Source organism: Citrus clementina, unplaced genomic scaffold (genome assembly GCF_000493195.1).
Source record: "Citrus clementina cultivar Clemenules unplaced genomic scaffold, Citrus_clementina_v1.0 scaffold_3, whole genome shotgun sequence".
NCBI lineage: Eukaryota > Viridiplantae > Streptophyta > Magnoliopsida > Sapindales > Rutaceae > Citrus > Citrus x clementina.
In genome coordinates, this window is record NW_006262339.1 from 11514316 (window position 1) to 11535185 (window position 20870).

The following is a 20870-nucleotide window of genomic DNA, read 5'->3' on the forward strand; positions in this document are numbered from 1 at the left end:
TGCAAATGTCGAAAGTTAAATACTTATTTAAAAAAACAAAAACGAAAATCACTGATACAACCTTTTAAATATCGTGTGTTTTCCACAAATAACAGATGATGGTTAAGGTTAATACAAAAAGACAGTACTATCTACTAACTATATATGCCCACGACATCTTTCATTTCTATGGCATTTACACTTTACAGCCATATAATAATTACAACTACGATTAACAAAAGCAGATCATTTAAGACTGGTTTGCCAAAGATCCATAAACGAATTAAATTTATCTTCACTATTTTTAAGCTTCTCCAAATCTTTCTCAAGGGCTTTATTAGATTCCTGTATCGACTGCATGATCCCATCCAACTCCAACTTCTTTTCTTCAATTTGCTTCAATGCTTCGATGCTTTGAGTAGATATTCGGGTCCTGACAATGGGGAAACATATTGTAGGATTCCTGAAAAAACAATCACCAGACCACTTCATGCTCAGTTGCTCACTTATTGTGATTCTCATTTTATAAAAAAGGATTGTCCTTGATTCATAAAAGCAACCAACACCATTGAAATACGTACCCACATCCAAGAGAGATGATACCGTCCTCTTTCAAGATCCCACCATCCAGAGATACAGCACCATGTCTTATACAAGTATGCGCCTCTATCATGTCTTTACGGGTTTTATACACTTGAAGCTTGCCAAAGAGTCGATACAATAAAGTCTCCCGAAGACCATTCCCCGCACTTGTTCTTATGTGCATGTGGTGGTCATCTAGGTTAACCATATTAACTGCATATCCCACAAAACCTGCAGGGATATTTCCTTTTGGTAAGGTAGGTGCTGGCAAGGCTAACTTCCTTTGTGGGTCATTGCTTCCAAACTTCCCAGAGTACGGCCTGCCAAACCAATTCGAAAATTTGAATCATTACCACAAATTATTAATAACTTGCAATGTATGCATACAATATATTGATTTTTTCTTCTCCTTTCTATTTTTAGCAACTGGGAAGCTCAATATCATACCTTATACCCTCAAGGCATATAACAAGGTATCTGCCATCAATAGACTTTCCAAGTGCAGCTGCTGTGGCATGTAGCGCACACTTACGATCGATAGTTCCATCTTGTTCATACTTCTCAAGTGCAAATGCTGCTTCAAAAGATCTACACACCAAAGCAAGCATTTGATGTTCCCCCAGGTACTCTGCTAATGTCCTGAATACAAGGAAATCCAAAGAGTCAAGGATTGCAGACAAATTTAGTGAGTTTTCTTTTAATTTTAATCTAACCAAAAGAACTGTAGGGATGACCTGCTAAGCTTGTTGGTGCAGACTGTACCAATTAGAGCAACTGGACCAACTACATCTTCCATGAAATTTGACCGTGGTTTGCTGTACAGAAACTCCTTGGTAGAACAGCAGATAACTGAGGCAGCAGATTGATATATACTTTTAATCCGTCTTATGATTTCTTCTTTTGTCAACAAGGAGTATGGCTCAACTGAAACTGTCAAAACACATCAATTTTGAGTCTTCTGCTTTATTTTTGCAATTTTCACAGAATACCACATTATGCCAGCAACAAAATGATAGGAAACAGACTTGAATACAATCAGGTGTTATAATCTGACAAAAGTAGGTACTAGGTATTCTAGGCTTCTCTAGTTATCAGGCAAACCAATTTCCTTATTAGGTCATCTCCAATAAAATGTGATAGAACTTTTTCTTGAGGATACTTATCAGATCATCCTAATACAGGAAAGAGATAACCTTCGAAATCATTGCATCTAAATTATTTCCAGCTATATTCCACATTAAACATCCAGATTCCATCAACGTTGCAATGACACCTACTCTTGCAGCAGTACAGAAAATGACATATCTTAGTCTACAATGTAGAACCCATAAAAAGGCTACAATTCTCAATTGTCTACCTAAACATAACCCAAGTGCAAGGAACCTATTGTCAGCAATGTCCAATATTTAAGCACATTAAATTGATTAAATGAAAAATAGGTGATTATCTATCGTTTACCACGAAACAAAATTATTTCAGTAAAATTGACCTATGAAATAAGACACATGTATATAAATTCAATGAATAAATGATATATATAAACAATAAACCAAGAGGTAGAAATGTTTTGAATCACTGTTTGCATAAAATTGTTTAGTGTCATCAACTTCACAGGCAAACCAATATAACCTTGTGTAGTAAAACTTAGTTTTCTGACTCAAGTTTCCTAAAAGTATGAACTAATAATGATCAAACTTTATTACTACAAACTGCAGCATGCATCTAAGTTTGGGTGGTGAGCACAGTTAGTGTGGACTTGAGTGCAATGAATCCAAAACTCAGAGTCCCAAAACGGTTCGTTTTGATTAAGTGATTCAGTCTTTTGTCACATGCTGCACGTGGTGTTTTAATCCAAAAGCTAAACGACTCAGCAACTGTCGTTTTGGAGAAACTAAAGTGATGCACGTGAGTCAACTCGTGAAGAAGGGAATCAAGGCTGTTAAAAGCCATTACACACGTGTCCAGATTCTGTGCAATCTGGGTTTCAGCATCAGGGATATAAAACTGGTTGCTGAGGGGAAAATACGTGTGGTTTTGATAGAGCTTTAGAGAGGGATCAGAAAGTGAGAGAGGGTAATCTTGTTGCTTGTAATCTCTTGTTAAGGAGCTCTGTATTTGTCTTCTTGATTCATCAATAAAGCTTTTCCTGTGGCTTTTCCCGTGGATGTAAATTGTGCATGTAATGCACAATTGAACCACGTAATATGCTGTTCTTGTGAGTTGTTTCTTGTTTTAGTTAAACACTGTTATTAATCATTAGATCTAGAGCATACATAGATTGAGTTGAGAACTTGGCATCTAATCTTGGTTTCTTCTGCAACTTGTTTGATCAAGAACTTGAGTCTCCTGGGCAGTGGCTTAGTATCTTGAATCTTAAAGGGTACTAAATCACTACAGTTAGTATTAATTAAATTTCATCAGTTTGAATATCTGTAATATTTGTATCTTTTAATCAACAAAAAAGATTTCATAAGCCAAAACCTTGCAACTTGGATAGCACTTCCTCAACTTCCATCTTCTGATCATTGAGCAATTTCAGTGCCTTCTCGTGACGCCCGATGCATAAACCATAGTTGCGCACTTCGCTCTCAAGTTCCTGCAGGAAAAACAGCCCCATACACAAAAGAATGAAACTTGGGGAACCAATTATCAGTGCTTGACAAGTGACGACAGCTCATCTAAGTACTGACTTGAACACTACTTGTGGAGACTTTAAAACTCAAAAAATAAAGCAAAAGTCTTTTAGGTGAATGAAAATCGGAAAAAATTGAAGACTCTGATTGACATGCACTTTGAAACTCAATTAAGGGAATTTCCTGCTTTGAGAAAATGATAAAAAATAATGATGCCTCAACAAAAACCTAAAATGGATTTACATCTTGTACAAGTTAAATCACTAACATACACATACATTCACAATTTTCATGATGGGCACCATATGGTTTCCAACATGTTTGATTGGAGATGGACCCTCAAGGAGAAAAACCTTTCCACCAGAACATGGAGTTCTAATATCATCAGACTCCAGTTTTGGTGCTCGGACAATAGGTACCTATAAATACAGAGAAACGATTATCGCTACAGAATGATTGTTAAAAATGATCATGACAAAGTTCATTACAAGTTGCAACCTTGATGCTTGTATTTAGCTCTGTATATTGAGAGTGCGTGGCTACAAAGCAAAAGCACCCCTCATTCTGAGGTAGGGAAATAGCAGGGACAGTACATCGACCTTGCCTGAAAGCATACCGAATTGAATTCTCTGTGTTAATTAAGTCTGACCTTATTGTAAGAGTATGGGACTGCCCACTTTTATCATCATCATGAATAGTTACATCAACAGCACCCTTGGAATCAACAATTTCGAAAGTTATATCTTCCAGTTGAGAACCAACGGTACAGCATTCAGGCACCTGTCACCATAATCTATTATGAAAATTATAGAAAATAATGATTAAGAAAACTGAGGATGAAAGCAAAGTGCACAAACCCCTGATATGACTCTCAGCTCTCTTTTCTCAGTTTGAAAATCTTGCTTGAAAATAACTCCATTATCAGATAAAACAGAAAGTGACACTGCAAGGCAGCACAACTTAGAATGAAATCACTAAGCAGCCATAATTGAAAGATACAATTGAATACTTTTTAATTTTTGAAGTAGAACAAGTGATAATACACTGTATGAGGTTCTAATTTGTTACAATTTTATAGTAATGATGTTAGGCAGGAGAAATTAAACACTCATTTTCTTTTTTCTGCCTGCAAGCACAACCAACAGATTATGAGGGAAGACACCATCAGATGAATGCACGTACCATTTTTTCCATAACCAGCCTTTACTTTCAATAGGCCACTAAGATCGATGCATCCATAACCATCCACCTATGAGATAAATACAGCTTGTCAGAATATTCAAAATCATGTTAAAAACCAAAATCATAAACTCTCATGCAAAAGAGCTTCCTCAAAAGCACAATTACATTCAATAAGTTTATCATGCTGTAAATGTCACAAAAACAAAGAGGATTACATCATCCACTTCAAATTTCATTTAAGAAACAAGATGTTAGATCTTCAATATTGTTGTTGGGCCCACCTGATAGCTTAAAAATTTTTAGGTCAAAGCAGTAACTAGACAAATTTTTAGGTCAAACCCAAGTGGTCTTGGGTTTGACTCCCCACAGTGTATATTAATTAAATTATAATAACCTGTGCTTATTATCGAGTGGTAGTGGTGGTTTTCAGCTCTTTGAGCTTTTGAACACAATTAGATACAAACAATTATATCCCCACAACTAATAGATCATAAGAGGTTAAGACAATGGCTGATGGGTTGAGTTGGAACACTGTTTGCAGTTATTCACCATATTTTCTGTGTCAATTACATGTGAACCAATATAGCGACATAAAATCTCAAGCTCTTTTAGTTTTTGTGTTACAGAGACATACAATAAAATTGGACAAGCTAATGTTTCAACCAGGCAATCTTTAATTGCTTTAAAAAGAGTAGTCCTTGGATATTGCATCTTTCACTTCATATAGTCAAGCGGATTTTGTTCATTGAATTAGCTAGAATGGAATGATTTATAGTCACTTGCTCACTCAAGTTCATCCGTCTGCATCTAATCAACTTTTCTTTATATAGGTGCCTTAACAATTGCAAAATCAGCTATCCCTCACTTGTAATAGCAGATTCATGAAAGAAGCAATGCACAAGGCATAAATAAATCATCAGTCGAAGTAAAATGTAATTTTTTCAAACAGGGCACAAAATAATAAGAGATTTGGACAACAGTACAGACCTTTCGCCTTAAGCCCAATTGATCTTCGATACAAAATCCATCAACGTTAAGTTCAACCTCCAAGCCTTTCTTAACATTATTATAAAAAGCATCAAACATCTGGAATATTGACTAAACATGTTAGCAAGTTCAACTATAATGACTATGCAGCAGTCAAACAAAGATCTGTTTATCCAAAAGATCATGCTTTCTTGCTTTAATGTTTAGGTAAGTTGAGCAAAAAATCCTTTTTCTTTCTTTTTCCTGTATCATACCCAAAATCCCATACACTACACCATCCCCATAAGCAAACAGAAACTAAAAAAATTTTCCCCTCAAAAGGCTGGTCGGAATCGATTTCTTCATTTATTGCTTCCACGGCAAGAGGTCAACTAACTAGGCTATCCCCTTGGGGATGATAATTCCTATCTCAAATGTGTCTGATGAAGTGTTTGAATTTCCAAAAGTGTATGAAAATCTGTAATTAGCACTATAAAAAGATGCACAGTGAATACACAATCTATAATGTTTTCAAATCAATGCAAAGAAAAAAAAAAAAGATCTTAAACTTGAAAATGATAAAAAAAAGATCTTAAACTTGAAAATGATTCTCCATTTACCTGCACTAAAAATGAACACCATGAACTGCATGGTAAAGAAAAATGTTATGATCTAAGATGAGCAATATAAAGAATTTGATGCAAATTATTAAAAAGATATGAAGGATGCTGCTGATATGCCTAAGAATGACAATTGATTTTACATTACTACATCAAATAGCAGGTTTAAGGTACATTAAACAACAGTTGTTAGTTTCTTTCCTTAATCTTAGGCATTTGGTATTAATGATTTCTCAACCATGCAAATCCCGAAAACACAACAAAATCAGTCTAGCTTTGCAAATGATAGCATCCCCAAATACCTCCAATTTGAGCATTTTAATCACAGAGCCCGGAAGCAAGATACCCAAATTTTGTGGATGGACTGCTACATTCTTTAAAGATCCAGGAGTGACTGTTTCAAACAAACATATAAAACCAATTTTGAGAGTTGAGCACAATCACATGATGAGAGTAGAAAAAAGATGATAGAACCAGGTTCTTATATCTGTCTTTGCAGGCAGATGATTCAAAATAACAATAATACCTCGACATGGAATCGATACGGACACTGGTTTATCTTTTGAAGATATCACCAAAGTAGCTCTATAATCTGGCCGAATCTCATCCAACTTGGAGCTTGCAACCAGAATGTCCTATAGATTTAAAAAACTCAAGCAAGTAGTTAATGCATATAAAAACCCTACTAACCCTATTTACGAAAAAGGCGTAAATGAGCATAATGGAAAATATTAATCTGTGAATCAAACCTGAATATTTAGCGTCAATTTATCAGGTGAGAGGTTCCACTTCAACTTGTCTTCAACCTTAATAATCTTGCTTGGCTTAATTTTGACCAAAAATTGTGGCTTAGACTCGAACGGAATCCGATTATCATAAATGTCATAGCACGCAACAGATAACGGAGGTAAGAATGAACCAACTCTGTGCAAAGTAATCACTTCATGAGGAAAAAGAGAAAAAAGGGAAATTGATAGCACCAAGAAAGTTACAATCAGAAATGTGGGATTACGAGAACGCGGTAAATGATTGAACTTGAACCTTCTTTTTCAGCTTATGAACAGAGACATCCCACTTACATGCCGTTATAGTGAGAACTCAAAATAAATTAGCATTCGTGAAATAACAGACTTCATAAGGAGTTTAGGGTAAATAATTACTATTAACTCTCATACGGTTATCTACAACAATGGAGCTTCAGTGTTTGTGATAGATAACGATGAGAAATGCAGCCGGACTAAGTTTAGACTCACTGGAGGACAAGTTATTGCTTTTAACCTTGCTTTCGCATATACTATGCATTAAAAAAAAGAAAGAATAAAACTACGGTTACATAGGATAAGTAGCTTGTACCCAACTGACGTGACATCTAAAGTTGTATCAATTGGTAGGTGTTATGATATTATCCCATTAATCATAAACAATAACCTCAGATATCACTTAGCACATAGCAAACAATGATCTGTGCCACGTCTTTGTATCCCAACCAAGTGTAGTAATACTCTGAGAAAAAACAATATGTTATAAGATGTCACACACTTGATTTTAGGTCTCAGCGAATAAAGTTGATTTTTTGGTCTGTCTACAAGATACTCTAGGTTTAGGGCTTGACAAAAATGTTATGCAAAACATTCTCTATGTTCAGATTAATCAGTTATGTCGTCCACAAAAAGAGTTTTACTTGAGTTTCTCGAGTAGAAAATTGATGAGCCAGATCCATAAAGATCTCAATCTGTCTACAAGATACTCTAGTTTTAGGGCTTGACAATAATGTTATGCAAAACATTCTCTATGTTGAGATTAATCAGTTATGTCATCCACACAAAGAGTTTTACTCTAGTTTCTTGGGTAGAAAATTGATGAGCCAGATCCATAAAGATCTCAATTACCTAACACGTAACTCTGGTCTCTCTTTAGTATCCAAAAGTTTCCATTTTCCAACCTCAGAAGATCCCTTAACTAGCACCTTTTTCTCACAACTCTTGCAGCTTGTCTCAGTCTGAAGCACCAAATTGGAGAACATCATGTACATGGTCATAGAACCCAAAACAAGATCATATTATATTACGCAATAGAAAACAACATTAAAGGAGTTCCATTGTAGCACTTACAAGATGGAATGAAAATGTATATGCACCAGCATTCTGAAATAATTTAGGGAACTTGCAACCCACTTCAAATATATATAAACCCTGGTATCCTTTCCGAGAAGAAGGTGCTACGCGAGCTGTGTAAAGGGGGACTACATCTTCAAGATTCTCATCTTCACATTTGAACTTGACTTCCATGAGCATCTCTGAACTATTCTTAACAATATACTTCTGAACCAAGTTCTTTGAAGCACTAGAAGAAATAAAACTGGCAGGTCGAACAACAGCCACAATTTCTCTAGGAGGATTTTGTCCAGCAATAGCACTGCTAGGTAAAACCTGAAATAAAACACAATTAGTGAGCTTTATATATGCTTTAAGAAAAGAATGAACAAGAAATTGTATTTTTAATAGGGAACAAGAAATATATTAATATGAAGAGAAACCACAAAAGAGTGGACCAGCAGTCCACAAAAAATTACAAAAGATAATCCAAAACCAAAACATCATTTGAAAAACAGCTTCCCAATTTTGATAAATAAAAAAAAAGAAAGAAATTCTCTTTAAACTCAGTAGAAACTGAAGCCCATAGATACCCAAGAAAATGCACTGCAAAGAGTACTGAAAGAAGTTAAAAATAAATACATACATATAGACATAATATATGTATATATTGGTTCAAATTTCAAGGAAAGACAATCAAGACAATCTGTTATTAGTGAATTTCCTAATAACAATTTCATTGTTCTCTTGATATATCGAAAGCAACCAGGCAGGTCTACACAGACCCCATCAATCTCCAACTCCTGACATTGCGTCTCCTTCAACAACTCAATTGTAGATGGAGACTTCTGGCGATATTTCTCCAGTTGCTGATCCCAAACATTTTTGTTAACAGGTACACACTGTCCATGATAAAAAATCAGCAAGTCAATCAATTCATGGAACAGTAGCAAAGTAAAAATGAAATGGAAATGTCAGAAGCAATAAATGGCAAAACAAAAACTAAACAACAAACCTTTTCAGAATCAATGACACCAATAGGTAGAGATAAGGAGCTTCCAATATGTAAACTGGCATTCCCATTATTCACTGCAAGGACACAGCCTTTCTCATCTGGGACAGCTAGTGGCCTTTCAGACCGGAAATGAGAACGTAAATTACATTAAAAGTGGGGGAGGGGGAAGAATTTGATTTCAAAATTAAATATATAACTTTATTACAAATGCAGAAAACAAGATACCTGCATATAATTCGAGCTTCCCCTATTAGACAGAAACAAAAGAAAGGGTCAATTTCATAAAATTGATGAGAAATTGAGTTGCGTAGACATACCAGTTATAAATCTATTTTGTTGTGGTAATGAAACCAAACTAAATCAAACTCAATGAGTTTAAGAGTTAGGAAAACATCACTTACCACCAGCATCCCCTTGCAATCCTTCAATTACAAAATATTCTATTGTCGCGTACACATCATTATTATGGATTCCAGCATATGCTCCCTTTAGTAGTTTGACTTTTTGGCCTGATTTCCACATTGCTCCCTTCTTCTTTACTACTTTATGCACCCTGGCAACTATAGTTAAAAGTAAAAGAACACATGATTAATCCATCATAATGGCAGCAAATAAATCAAAGATAAAATATTAAATAATAGATAAAGACCTACATCAGTTTAAGATGTATGAACACAGAAAACTTATCAAACTAGAAAAAGATAATTAATAACTTCTCATAGTATACATATGCCATAAACTGTTTTTCAATCAAAACCAACCATCAGTTGAAATGACTAGTGGCTTAATGTTTTTGTGGCCGACAAGAAGAATTGGTTGATCCACTCCACAATCCTTTTCTGCATCATAATGATCATGCATATTCAGAAGCCACTCTTGATAGTCCTTCTCCAGTTGAATGGGAGTTAACAATTTCCCATCTCTACGAATTTCAACATTAACATCTGCAGAGTTTAAAATTATTTCACTGAAAAATGCTGATAACTGCAGATTTGAATTATTTCATAGCAAAGATAACCTAACAGTTAGGATAAAGTAATTATAACTGTTTCCATATTTAAAATTCACAAATAAAAGTTACCTTTTTCTTCCTTGAAAGTCTTAGCACCAAAATTCTTCAGAGCTATCGTATATAGATTCTGATGTGCTAGATCAGTCTGTTAAATATAAGAAAAGAAAAAGGTGTTTGATTTATTTTTCCTTTTATCTGCATCAAGTATAATCATCAGCAAAAAAAATTTGTGACAGATAAAAGAATGGAAGAAGCATAAACTAAGAGTACAAGGAGTGACCTAATAATTTTTCATAATGATATTTATAACTGAAAGCTTATCTTGAGCATTTAAAATGCTAATCTGCCACAATAATTTAAACAATTTAGAGTAACTGTATTAATGATGCCTTAGCAAACCAAAGTCAAACATAAAAGTAAAAAGGACAGTTTGCAGCATGCTATGGCATTACACATGGATGTCATCGCATTCTTTACCTTAGAAGGTGTTGGATTGAAACCACCATCGGTGTCTGCAAGAAAACAGCGTTTGCTAAAGTATATGTGATTATAGGAGTAAAAGCAGATTATGTCCCGAAGACTAAAAGGTAAGTATGCAGTGAGTTATTGTTATAATGCATGCGCACTACCAATGAAACATTTAACTCTCAAGCAAAATTTCTTCAACAAGTGGGCTTTTTCTCCTTTCCTCTGCCTCAGATCCATTAAAGGAAGCCATGCCTGGTGTGAAGCAGACAGGTCAATAATACAGGTATAGCCAGATATATAACTATAAGCAAAAGCAAAAAGCTTAAGAAGTGACACAACTTAAGTTCACAATGTGAGTGATAATTCTTTATAGTCCATGTGGATGTGTACATATAATATAGATAACTGGTGTGTTAAACCAACCATATTTTCCCATAGCTGAGAGAAGTTCTTTTACTGATAAAATTCAAAACTTACCCAGTGAACATCAGGAAGTAGACGACCAAGCCTACGAATAGATACACGACTACAGGTATCATAATTTGCAGCAGCCACACATCCTTCAGAAATCAGCTTATTCATAATTATGTCGATGCTCTCTCCCTCCTGTGGTATACAATTTCAGAATTTTTCTAGGGAAGATTTCTTCTTTTCCTTTTTTCTTTTTGAACACAGTGAGCAGAAAAAATTAGTGCTGACGTGTCACAAACCTCTGTAACAGGAAAATAAACAAACTTGAGGCGTGCATTTGCTTCTTTTGATGGCCATGAACCTGACATATTCCAATTTTTAGGAAATGGAATTATTCGAAGACGACATTTTGATGACAAATGATATGCCATTGCTAACCACAACAGAAGAAAGAAACTGCAGACGCTACCAGGACTGTTGGTAGTAGCACTAGCTTGCCTAAGGGAAAAATGAAGTTGTAAGATAAAATCAGGACCATTGCAAGAGTGCATGTTGGTTATTGCAACCTCCCCACCAGCAACTTCAGCTAAATCAATGCCATTAACCTGGAAGACATGGCATTTCGTCTCAAGACTTGTAAAGTTTACTTTAGAAAATTCCAGACACTGATGAATGGGAATCAACCACTCAGACTTGGAAAAAAGAAAGGTGCAGGTAAAATAACAGTAACATCTCAAACCTGGAACTCAATTGGTCTGGTGGTCTTCCCCGTACTGGAAATTTCATCACACTGCACCTCAACAAGATCATAAATGAGACATTATAAAATGAAATATCTAAAAGATTACGTAATGGCAGCATTTATGACTAATTGAATTATGTACAGTTTGCAGCAATTATAATAACAGCATTACAGAAATAACTTTTTTCTACGGACAAAAACAAAACTTTAGTGAGTGAATTTGATTGCGTGTGCGTAGAAAAGAGAAAGAAAAATTATTATTCTTATCACAAAGGTCAATGCCATGTGCATGCACACATTACACTGTCAAACACGCAATGGACACAAGCACTTCGATAAAATTATTTGTCTCACATTTAAATTACTGAACTTGCCTACATACACCATTTCCCGCCAAAAAAAAAATCCTATAAAAATAGTCATAATCATCTAACGCATAATAAGCTCATATGAATTCATATTTGGTGAATATTATCAAACAATATCACTTGTCCATATATGAAACAGAAAGTCAGCAAAATGCGTTAATGATTAGATGTAAATACACCTGAATATAGGGAAAATAGATATCCTTTAATTTGCATCCGAGTGGCTTTACGTCCAAGCTTTTTAGTTTAGGCTCCCATATCTCCACCTGTTAAGTGTTTTGTAATATTAAGCACTACAAACCAACATAATATGACCACCTAGGGAAAAATAAGAGAAGTAAACATTGATGCATTGCCTGACTATTTAAGCATTTTATGGCCAAGAAGCAACAATTCAGATATTTTAGGCCAATTACACAGGTTTCAATTAATTAAACGAGATCAAGACCAGAGTTAAATTATTCAAACATGTAGACCATAGATTATTCAAACATGTAGACCATAGATTATTCAAACATGTAGACCAACCATTTAAAAACCAAATCAGTAACTAGGAACTGAACAGAACAGAACAGATTTAAGAAATCTCATATTTAGCGTCATCTGTGATTTTTATGTGACCATATCTGATTAGCAAACATAATATTTTGTTACCTGAATATATCAAAAGAGGTGGAAATTGAGTGGATGATTGGACAAACTAAGTTATGCCTCTAAATATTTCAAAAATCAAATAAAAACAGACTAGAAGCTATTTGACTTGGGATAGGGGGGAAAAAAGGAAAAGAACCAATCAAAAAAGCTAATCAAACTCAAGGAAATAGAAACAAAGATGTTTACTAGTCCATAACAGCGATCACCAGCTACATGCACTTAGTTGAACATTCTTACAGAACCTTGCATCACACAGTTTTAACAAATTTTATGCTTTCTGTATTTTCTTGTCTATGGCTTCTTAAGGATTCCCTATCATTCCTTGCACTTCCTATTAATTTCAAATTCCTATTATTATAATCCCAATTGTTCGTCTTTTAAAGTTACCCAAGCAGCTGTATTTTTGTTCGTATAGGCTAGGCTATGAAAAAGAAAGTGAGTCTTTTATTATGAAGTTTGTACAGATGAATATGGATCTTAAAGCCAAACGACTTAGAAAGTTTACTCTATTTGCACTGAAAAGTAACTATATTGAGCCGTAATGACCCACTAATAGGCCTATGCCAGAAAATGAAACAAAACATCCAACTAAAAGAGTTATAAAGCAGAGTTAATATCTCATTAAAAATTCATTGTCACAACCCGAGTTGTCTTTCATACTCTTAACAACCATAAACCGTGACAAAGCAACCATTCAGAAAGGTGAAAATGTTTAAAGTAAAAAGACAAGAACATCCATGCTACAGATATTTTGAACTCTGGCAAGTACACAACTAGATCGGAGACATAAAATTCAGATTTGTAAATTCTTCCATAAGGGTATATAACTTGGAGTACTGACATAGAAACCTTCCCATACAGACATTTCTTTGTTTCTTAGAGGGAAGGCAAAAAGAACGAGGTATTAACAGTTATTGATCGATTAGAGGCTTTGCAAATTGATATAAACAAGAATATTATGTTAGATAATACATTTCCCTTTGCTTATTGACGATTGACCATGGCTCATCTCAAATATATTCCAAGATTACATAAAGATTATCTGAGAGTAAGAAATATATGCAACAGTTGACTCCAAAAAAGAAGATAAAAGGCCAGGGAAATTCAACCAAGATAACCTTTGTAAAACTTCCATGAGGTGAATCCGCAATTTCATCTTTCGAAGGAAACCTGATGCCGCCATTAGTCTATTAACAAATAATACACAATATTATTGCAGCTAAAAGTAAGCCACATTTAAAGGTAACTAGAAGCATCTAAAAGAAACTAAAATCTTTTTAGAAAGAAAAAAATCAGGTAATGAAATTTAATTACCCTCCAAGTGAGTTCAGCATCAGAACACCTCATTAAAGCCTCTTTCTCAAGATGCAAAGTATAAACTTCCTTAGAAACTTTTGTCTTTGAAGAAACTAAGGCACGCCTATCAAAGGTAGTAAGATTTGTCAAGCAAAAGCAAGCCCAAGTCAACTTCATAGGCACACACTCTCATTCAGAGGAAAAGAATAGAGTAAAAACAATTTTAGAAAGATAATACCTTCCTAAATGCATAGACGCTATGGGTCCTCCATATCCAAACATGCCAAAAAATGGCTGCAATATTATGAAAAGAAGAGCTTGTAAGAAGCAAGAATAATAATTACTGAAAGAAAATATCACTGATATTGAAATAAGTTGACAATGTTAGAGAGACTTCATTAAACATATACAATAAGAATGAAATTATGCACAATATGCATATATTAGAAAAGCAAGTTACAAAGTTACTTAAAGATTAAAATCTACCGTTAAATAAGGAGGTTTGCCCCCTATTCCTTGTGCTTTAGAAGCTCTGTGAAGTGAGGCACCCATCTTTCCCCTAAAACAAAGAACAAATGTAGAATTTCATCGCTGAGGTAGGCAAAAGGAGTTGATTATCAGGGAATCAAAAAAAAGTGAAGCAGTAAAAAGTGTGGTTTCATAACGAGCCAATTATTATTTCAAAATTACATTTATGTAAACTAAAATAGAAACATACGCGGCCCGAGGGGGGGTATTGTTAGAAGTGCTTATGTAATGTACAGTGATTATATATAAGAAAGTAGCTCATAAAATCTAAAATTGATAATCGCCTACGCTGAGATAATCGCATTTCCAGATTTTTCTTTCCTTTTAATGAGAGCAGAGACAGGGGTGACTGCTAGAAAACTTTTATTCCCCACTTTGATAGGTAAAACACATCATAACATTTGCAAAACAAGTTCCATATTCAACAAGATGACTGGGGATTGAAATAATGGGCATTAGAAATTTTCATTAACTCATTTCTTGGATATGAAGCTTAAAGCCACTTGTATACTTCGTTTTCTCTAATTGCCGAAACACTGCAGTTTTGCTTGTTAATGAAGAAAGAATAACAGTACATACCACTTCACAATAGAGTTTTCATCAGTGCTATCCATTCCTGGGCCAGTGTCAAAAACTGAAATCTTATCCTCAGCAATATTCACACTGTAAAGATATTAAAAAAAGCATCCCTTACGAATCATTGAAATCTATGAGGACAGTTGAACAAACAATGTCAACTAATGGGCAATTGACTTGTATGTATGTATCAAAATCCATGGGTAACAAATAAAATAGAAAGAAGATCTAGTTTATAGCAGAAATAACAGCCAATGAATCTAGAGCTCAACCCAGAGACCCTCAGTTCAATAGAAAACAGAATGGCCAAATTCTAGGGGTAGTATGTAGTCCATTGCTGTATTCTTTCTAAACCAGTAACATCCAGATGTTTAATGATAGAAAGTATGGCGTTTGGCAAATTAATAAACCATGAAGAATCTTCAAAAGCAATTCCGTTACAACCAGCAAACAAAGGCCAGCGCTAACAACCTTCAGAGTGAATGACAAATCATAAACAACGGTACACTGAAAAGTTAACGGAGCACATCTAATCATACAAATTCCCATCAGTGCTTAATCTAAATGTCAGCAGGTCATTTTGAAACCAAGCCAATAAAAAAGTTCATAATATTTGAAAAACAATAAGTTCCATTGAAAAATAAAGTAAAAATAATTAGGAAAACAGGAATAGAGTAAGTAAGATAAAAACAGAGCATTTCACACAAAGTACTATAATCAAAACAATGTCATACCTAATGAGTCTCCGCTCATTTTTGGCATTTGTCCACACTGCTTGCAAGGAATTATCCTGTCAAACAAGCAGCAGAGTGTAAGGGCCCAAATTGCCCCCCCCCCCCCCCCCAAAAAAAAAAATTACAAAGCACAAAAGCCAATAAATTCCATTTTCTTGAATATTTCAAGCTGTCTTACAATTAAATCCGCAAGAGCAGTTTCAAAAGTGTAGTCTTCAGGCAGCTCCCTCAGCAAATCAGTATCTGGAGTCAAATCCCACATGTTCTGAAAACAAAACAAGTTCATTGCAAAACCCAAATGAAACGAGTAATAGAACCACAACAAATGAACAACCCCACTAGTACTAACCTCAAAAGTCTTGGCTATCTCACCAGACCCATCCTAATCAAGAAACAGGACAAAATCACATAACCAAACAGAGCACCAGACACTAAAAGCCTAAAACAACAACAGTAGAAACAACACTCACATATAGCTTTAAAATGTGGCACTTGGAGGGCTCAAACATCTCAAAATTTATTGTATCACTTATCTTATTCAAATTTGCATCTTCCACATATAAATTTCCACCATTCCAATTTATTTTCCTTTTTCTCTTCATTGAATCGTGTCGCATCCAAGACTTGAAATACTCATCTTTCACCAAACAAATAAAGTCCGTAACGGCCATTTTATGCTTGGGATCTATCAGAAGTAAATCTATAGTAGCTCCATTCGGAAACAATATTTTGAATTTATACCGACACTGTCCTCTGATGGATTTCTTGTTCGGTAGAGCCTCGTCTCTATCATACGGCGCATTCTCCCATTTCCGTTTCGTCGGTCGCTTCAACGAGCTTTCCGCCGCCGCCATAATTAACTACAAATAAAAATGCTGCTAACAAAGAACTTCATTAATTTCTTAGTCGTCAAGCAATTACTACGTTTTTGAAAGAAACTTGATCAAGGAACAAAAACTAAATACATTTCTTAAAAACTTGCAGAAAAAAATTTAAATTATATACCTGATTGGTAATCTGATGATGCCGATGATGATTCCTTTAAGAAAAGAAAAAAAAAACTCGGAGAAGAAGAAGGCGAAGAAACAGAGTGTTAATGTACTTTTAAACTAAAGGTTAAATTTAGGGCTTTTACATTAAAGCTGAAGAGGAATAAGTGAGAGGGAGAGAAAATGGAGAGTCGTTTTACGGAAAACACAGCAAAAACGCTTTTTGAACTGACCTGTACTTAAAGAAGCTAATGATGCATTCTAGAGCTGCCAAAACGGTCGGATCGTGTTCGTGTTGTGTTAGTTTTGTATTGTGTTAAATTTAAGTTGATTTAAATTTGATCTATTTAATAATTATGTTAAAATATTAAGATTTAAATCTGACAAGAAAAAATAATCAAGTTATCTAATAATTCGTTTAATATTTATATATTGAATAAAAGTTACATCAAATATTTACACACTATCATACATACGTATGTATATAAATAAATACATACATACATATATACATACATACATACATAATTTATCGATATTATAAAATATACATATCTACTAATATATTACATATGTATACTATTGAGGTTTTAATTTTATATATATATATATATATATATATATATATATATATATATATATAATATTATATATCAATATTATAAAATATACATGTCTATTAATTTTTACACATTTACATTATTGAAGCTCTAAATGTATGTAAAATTTTATAAATAAAACATTATGTTTATATTCATCCTTTTAAAGAATAAAAATAAAATAAAATCATCTCTAATATTTGAGTTTTGATTATAAGAATATGTAAATTATTTTAAAATAGAAAATATAATCGGATCATTGATCGGGTAAATAAGTCAAGAATTTTATCTAAATCCGATACGAAAAAAAATCGTGTTGATTCAGATCCGACCTATTTAATAATCGTGTTAAATTTAATAATTCATACCCATTTATTTATGTCGTGTTCGTATCGGATAATCGGATCGTGTCAAATTTTTCTGGCTCTAATGCATTATATTACCATGTACGTTGGTTTTATACTGTCGTTGCTCACTGCACTGCTAGTGTGCTGGTCGTCTTAATTCTTGACACGTGGATTGTCTTGCTGAGGAAGTTTTGGGATATAGAGGTAATTTGTCAGGTTCAATAATGCAGTAGATCAGTATTACTTTTGCCTTTTGGGGGAATTGCGCGGGAGAAAGAGAGGAGTGTGTCGGTGCTGTGCGCCTATGGTGCAGCTTAGCAAGGAAGTGGTTTTTAAAGCAGCGTACGGATTATAGCAGTACGAGGAGCTAAATGCGATGTGGGGACAGCGTTGTTCGGAGATCAATTTAAGTAGAGCCACGTGGATACAAAGCATCGATTGTTCTCTGTCCGGAAATGACAATTATCGCCCAGCGAAAAAATTGAAAAATATTCCTGGAATTGATTTCATTTTTGCTTAAAAGTCTCAAACACGTGCTTTTATACAAAAATATTTGTTGCGTTATCATACCATATTATGAGCCAAATTTTGTATCAACAGTGTCCAAACTGATGTATAGAAAGAAATTATTAGATGGATTAAGGATGCATTTGATATTATTTTTTAATTGGTGTTTTTTTATATTTTTATTTTAGAAAAGGAAAATAATGTTTTTCATGTGATGTTTTTAAAAGTTAAAATGTGTTTGATAATTTGTTTTTAAAATTATTATATATGAAAATGAAAAATTGAAAACTTGTTTAGTTGTATGTTGTATGTTTGAAAATAAATAAAATAATGAAAATATGTTCGGTGAAATTTTTTTATCAAAAATGTGTTTCAATATATTATGCTATACATAGTATGTATCTATTCAAATTTCACTTAAAAATACAAATAAATATGGAAAATGATAAAAATATCATTAATTAAAGATATTCCTACGGTTGAACAAAATGGTCGGCAGGGTAATAAGGTCTCTATCAATTTATTCATTCAAGTAATTTTGAACTTCCAACTTCTTTGAAACCCACTTTGACTAGTTAAAAAGAAAAATTCAACAACTATAGCCGATCAGTTACTAAGTGATTTATTAATATTTTGTATAGTACTTGAGAAAGTTAATTAATGTGTCAAAGTTGATTCCCTCGTTAGACAGCACATCATAGATCTTGCAATTCCTACGGTTGATCCGGAATTTTGATTATGAAATTGAAAAGTGATCCCACCACAATGGACCATTAAGTGACATTATTTTTACAAATGTTATCATCTTCTTTCTCTTTATCTTCCATGCAAATGCAGGAGGGGTCACAAAACTCTACTTTTTGAGCATTAAATTACGCACACACAGTACCCACAGCATCTCAAAGAAAGCTTATAGGCGAAGAAAATATCATCCACTCAAAACCCTAAAATATAATGAAACAAAAAGTTAAATGGAGAACGGAAGAATAAGATCAGCACAATAAACAAAAGCCCTTTGCCTAGCTAGCTATCTTTAATTTCCCCCTCTTCTTTGAAAATACCTAGTCCAACTTGACCCGAGTCTAACCTCTAAAAAAAAAAAAGCTATGTAAATAGAAGATAACCATATGAAAAATAAAGAAAAAAATTAAAGTCTGTGTGTAATTTTATTACCAAGAACGTAGTAATTTAGAGTGAAAAGATGACAAAATTGTGTAAGCACAAGCATTGGCTCTAGGAATCATCAAGGGCTACAAATACTGTAACATCATAATATCCGCAGGCTTTTCTCTCAATTCTTGAATCCTTCCTTACAAGAACCCATCAAACACACTTTCTTCGAGCTCAGAGCAATCTTCATCTCTGCAAACACAGCAACTGTGAGCAAGCCGTCAGACCTGGCATGGTGAGACCTCTATATCTCTTAACATTCAAAATCCTAGCCAGCTTTGATAACCCCAATTTCAGGCGCCGTAATCCTGAAAAATATCCCGCGACAACTTTAACATAAAAAACACTTTGAAAAAACATAACAGTGACCCTGAAAAAGGCTTTGGCTATTGGTGGCAATGCATCATTGGTTTTTCATTATGGTTTTTGTTTATGTTTATTTATATAATTATATGGTTGAGATTTTGAGTAAGTAATTTTTATAACCAAGTTCTAAAACTTTTAAATTTTTATATATTAGGGGAGATTATGTTCTTTTTTTAAATTTAAATATTTAAATATCAAAATAAAAACTTCAAAAAAAATTATGGTTTGGCTTGGGCTCTGATTCTAGTCGGGTCAAATCAAACCTGAAGTTTAAAGGACCGAGTTTTTTAGGGCTCAAGCCTTTTATTTTAATTTTCAATTATAGAATTATGTTGGGCTTGGCAAATTAAACACCAATTAAAATAATCTATCCTTATTAGGTAAAACTTGGAAAAAAATCCACAATTTTTATATTTTTATAGAAAAAATATTATACAAAATTTTGACAAACATTTAAAAAAAAATGTTGCATAGAGTTGGCTTCCCTGAAATTGCAAGAGAGAAATGATAGATAATTTGGCAAAGCACAACAATGGTGAAAATGTAAAAGTGTAAGTGGGTCCTAATATTTTCTATCTATTTAATAAATAAATTATTTAATCATTTTTATAAAATAAGTCACTAATTTCAATTGTCAAAATAATAACAACAACAACAACAACAACAACAACAACAACAACAATAATAATAGAATTAGGGACATGTTTGAAAATAAAATAAAAAATATAAGGGTAATTGAATCATGGATATTTATGAAAACAACTGTGTTACTATATAAAATTGATAAAAACATTAAGGGTATGTTTGGTGCATTGGTATTAAAATGTTGTTCGCATTAAATATATACTAAAATTATGTTTGGAAGAATATAGGAATGGGTTAAAAGGGCTGTGCTAATGTTTAATAATAAAACTAAAGCTAGGTTGCCGGTTTGCCGCATTAGCCTGCCTTTTTATTCTCCTCTTTTGCTTTTGACTTTACTTTTTACTTTATAATAATAATAATAATAATAATAAATAAATAAATAAATAAA

General features: G+C 33.7%; 1 protein-coding gene across 2 annotated transcripts; it reads right to left on the reverse strand.

Moving 5' to 3' along the window:
- Positions 1-47: 47 nt before the first annotated feature.
- Positions 48-17083, reverse strand: LOC18047578. 2 transcript variants are annotated; one of them, XM_006441030.2, is made up of 38 exons: positions 16865-17083; positions 16330-16734; positions 16209-16241; positions 16038-16124; positions 15860-15915; positions 15129-15212; positions 14508-14580; positions 14260-14315; positions 14040-14145; positions 13844-13912; positions 12251-12337; positions 11701-11751; positions 11431-11566; positions 11261-11322; positions 11028-11156; positions 10712-10802; positions 10560-10594; positions 10152-10227; positions 9832-10014; positions 9472-9630; positions 9296-9317; positions 9071-9185; positions 8841-8957; positions 8074-8391; positions 7852-7961; positions 6712-6886; positions 6489-6597; positions 6265-6356; positions 5364-5462; positions 4377-4443; positions 4052-4137; positions 3693-3974; positions 3473-3613; positions 3043-3157; positions 1296-1491; positions 1009-1200; positions 561-881; positions 48-442 (listed from the first exon to the last, which is right to left on the reverse strand). In XM_006441030.2, the coding sequence occupies exons 2-38, from the start codon at positions 16711-16713 to the stop codon at positions 226-228; spliced, it is 4731 nt and encodes a 1576-aa protein (XP_006441093.1). In that variant the 5' UTR covers positions 16714-16734; positions 16865-17083; the 3' UTR covers positions 48-225. The 2 variants fall into 2 exon arrangements, with proteins under 2 accessions (XP_006441093.1, XP_024045690.1); XM_024189922.1 differs by lacking the exon at positions 15129-15212.
- Positions 17084-20870: the final 3787 nt, after the last annotated feature.

What these genes read in the sequence shown, in the direction of transcription:
- LOC18047578 (XM_006441030.2), bottom strand. Translation starts at nt 16,713, where the DNA reads ATGGCGGCGGCGGAAAGCTCGTTGAAGCGACCGACGAAACGGAAATGG. An exon ending in GAAAACTCTATTGTGAAGTG is followed by an intron (nt 14,581 to 15,128) that starts GTATGTACTGTT and finishes TCTTTGTTTTAG; the next exon opens with GGGAAAGATGGGTGCCTCAC. An exon ending in TTAAAATGCTCAAATTGGAG is followed by an intron (nt 5,463 to 6,264) that starts GTATTTGGGGAT and finishes TCAATATTCCAG; the next exon opens with ATGTTTGATGCTTTTTATAA.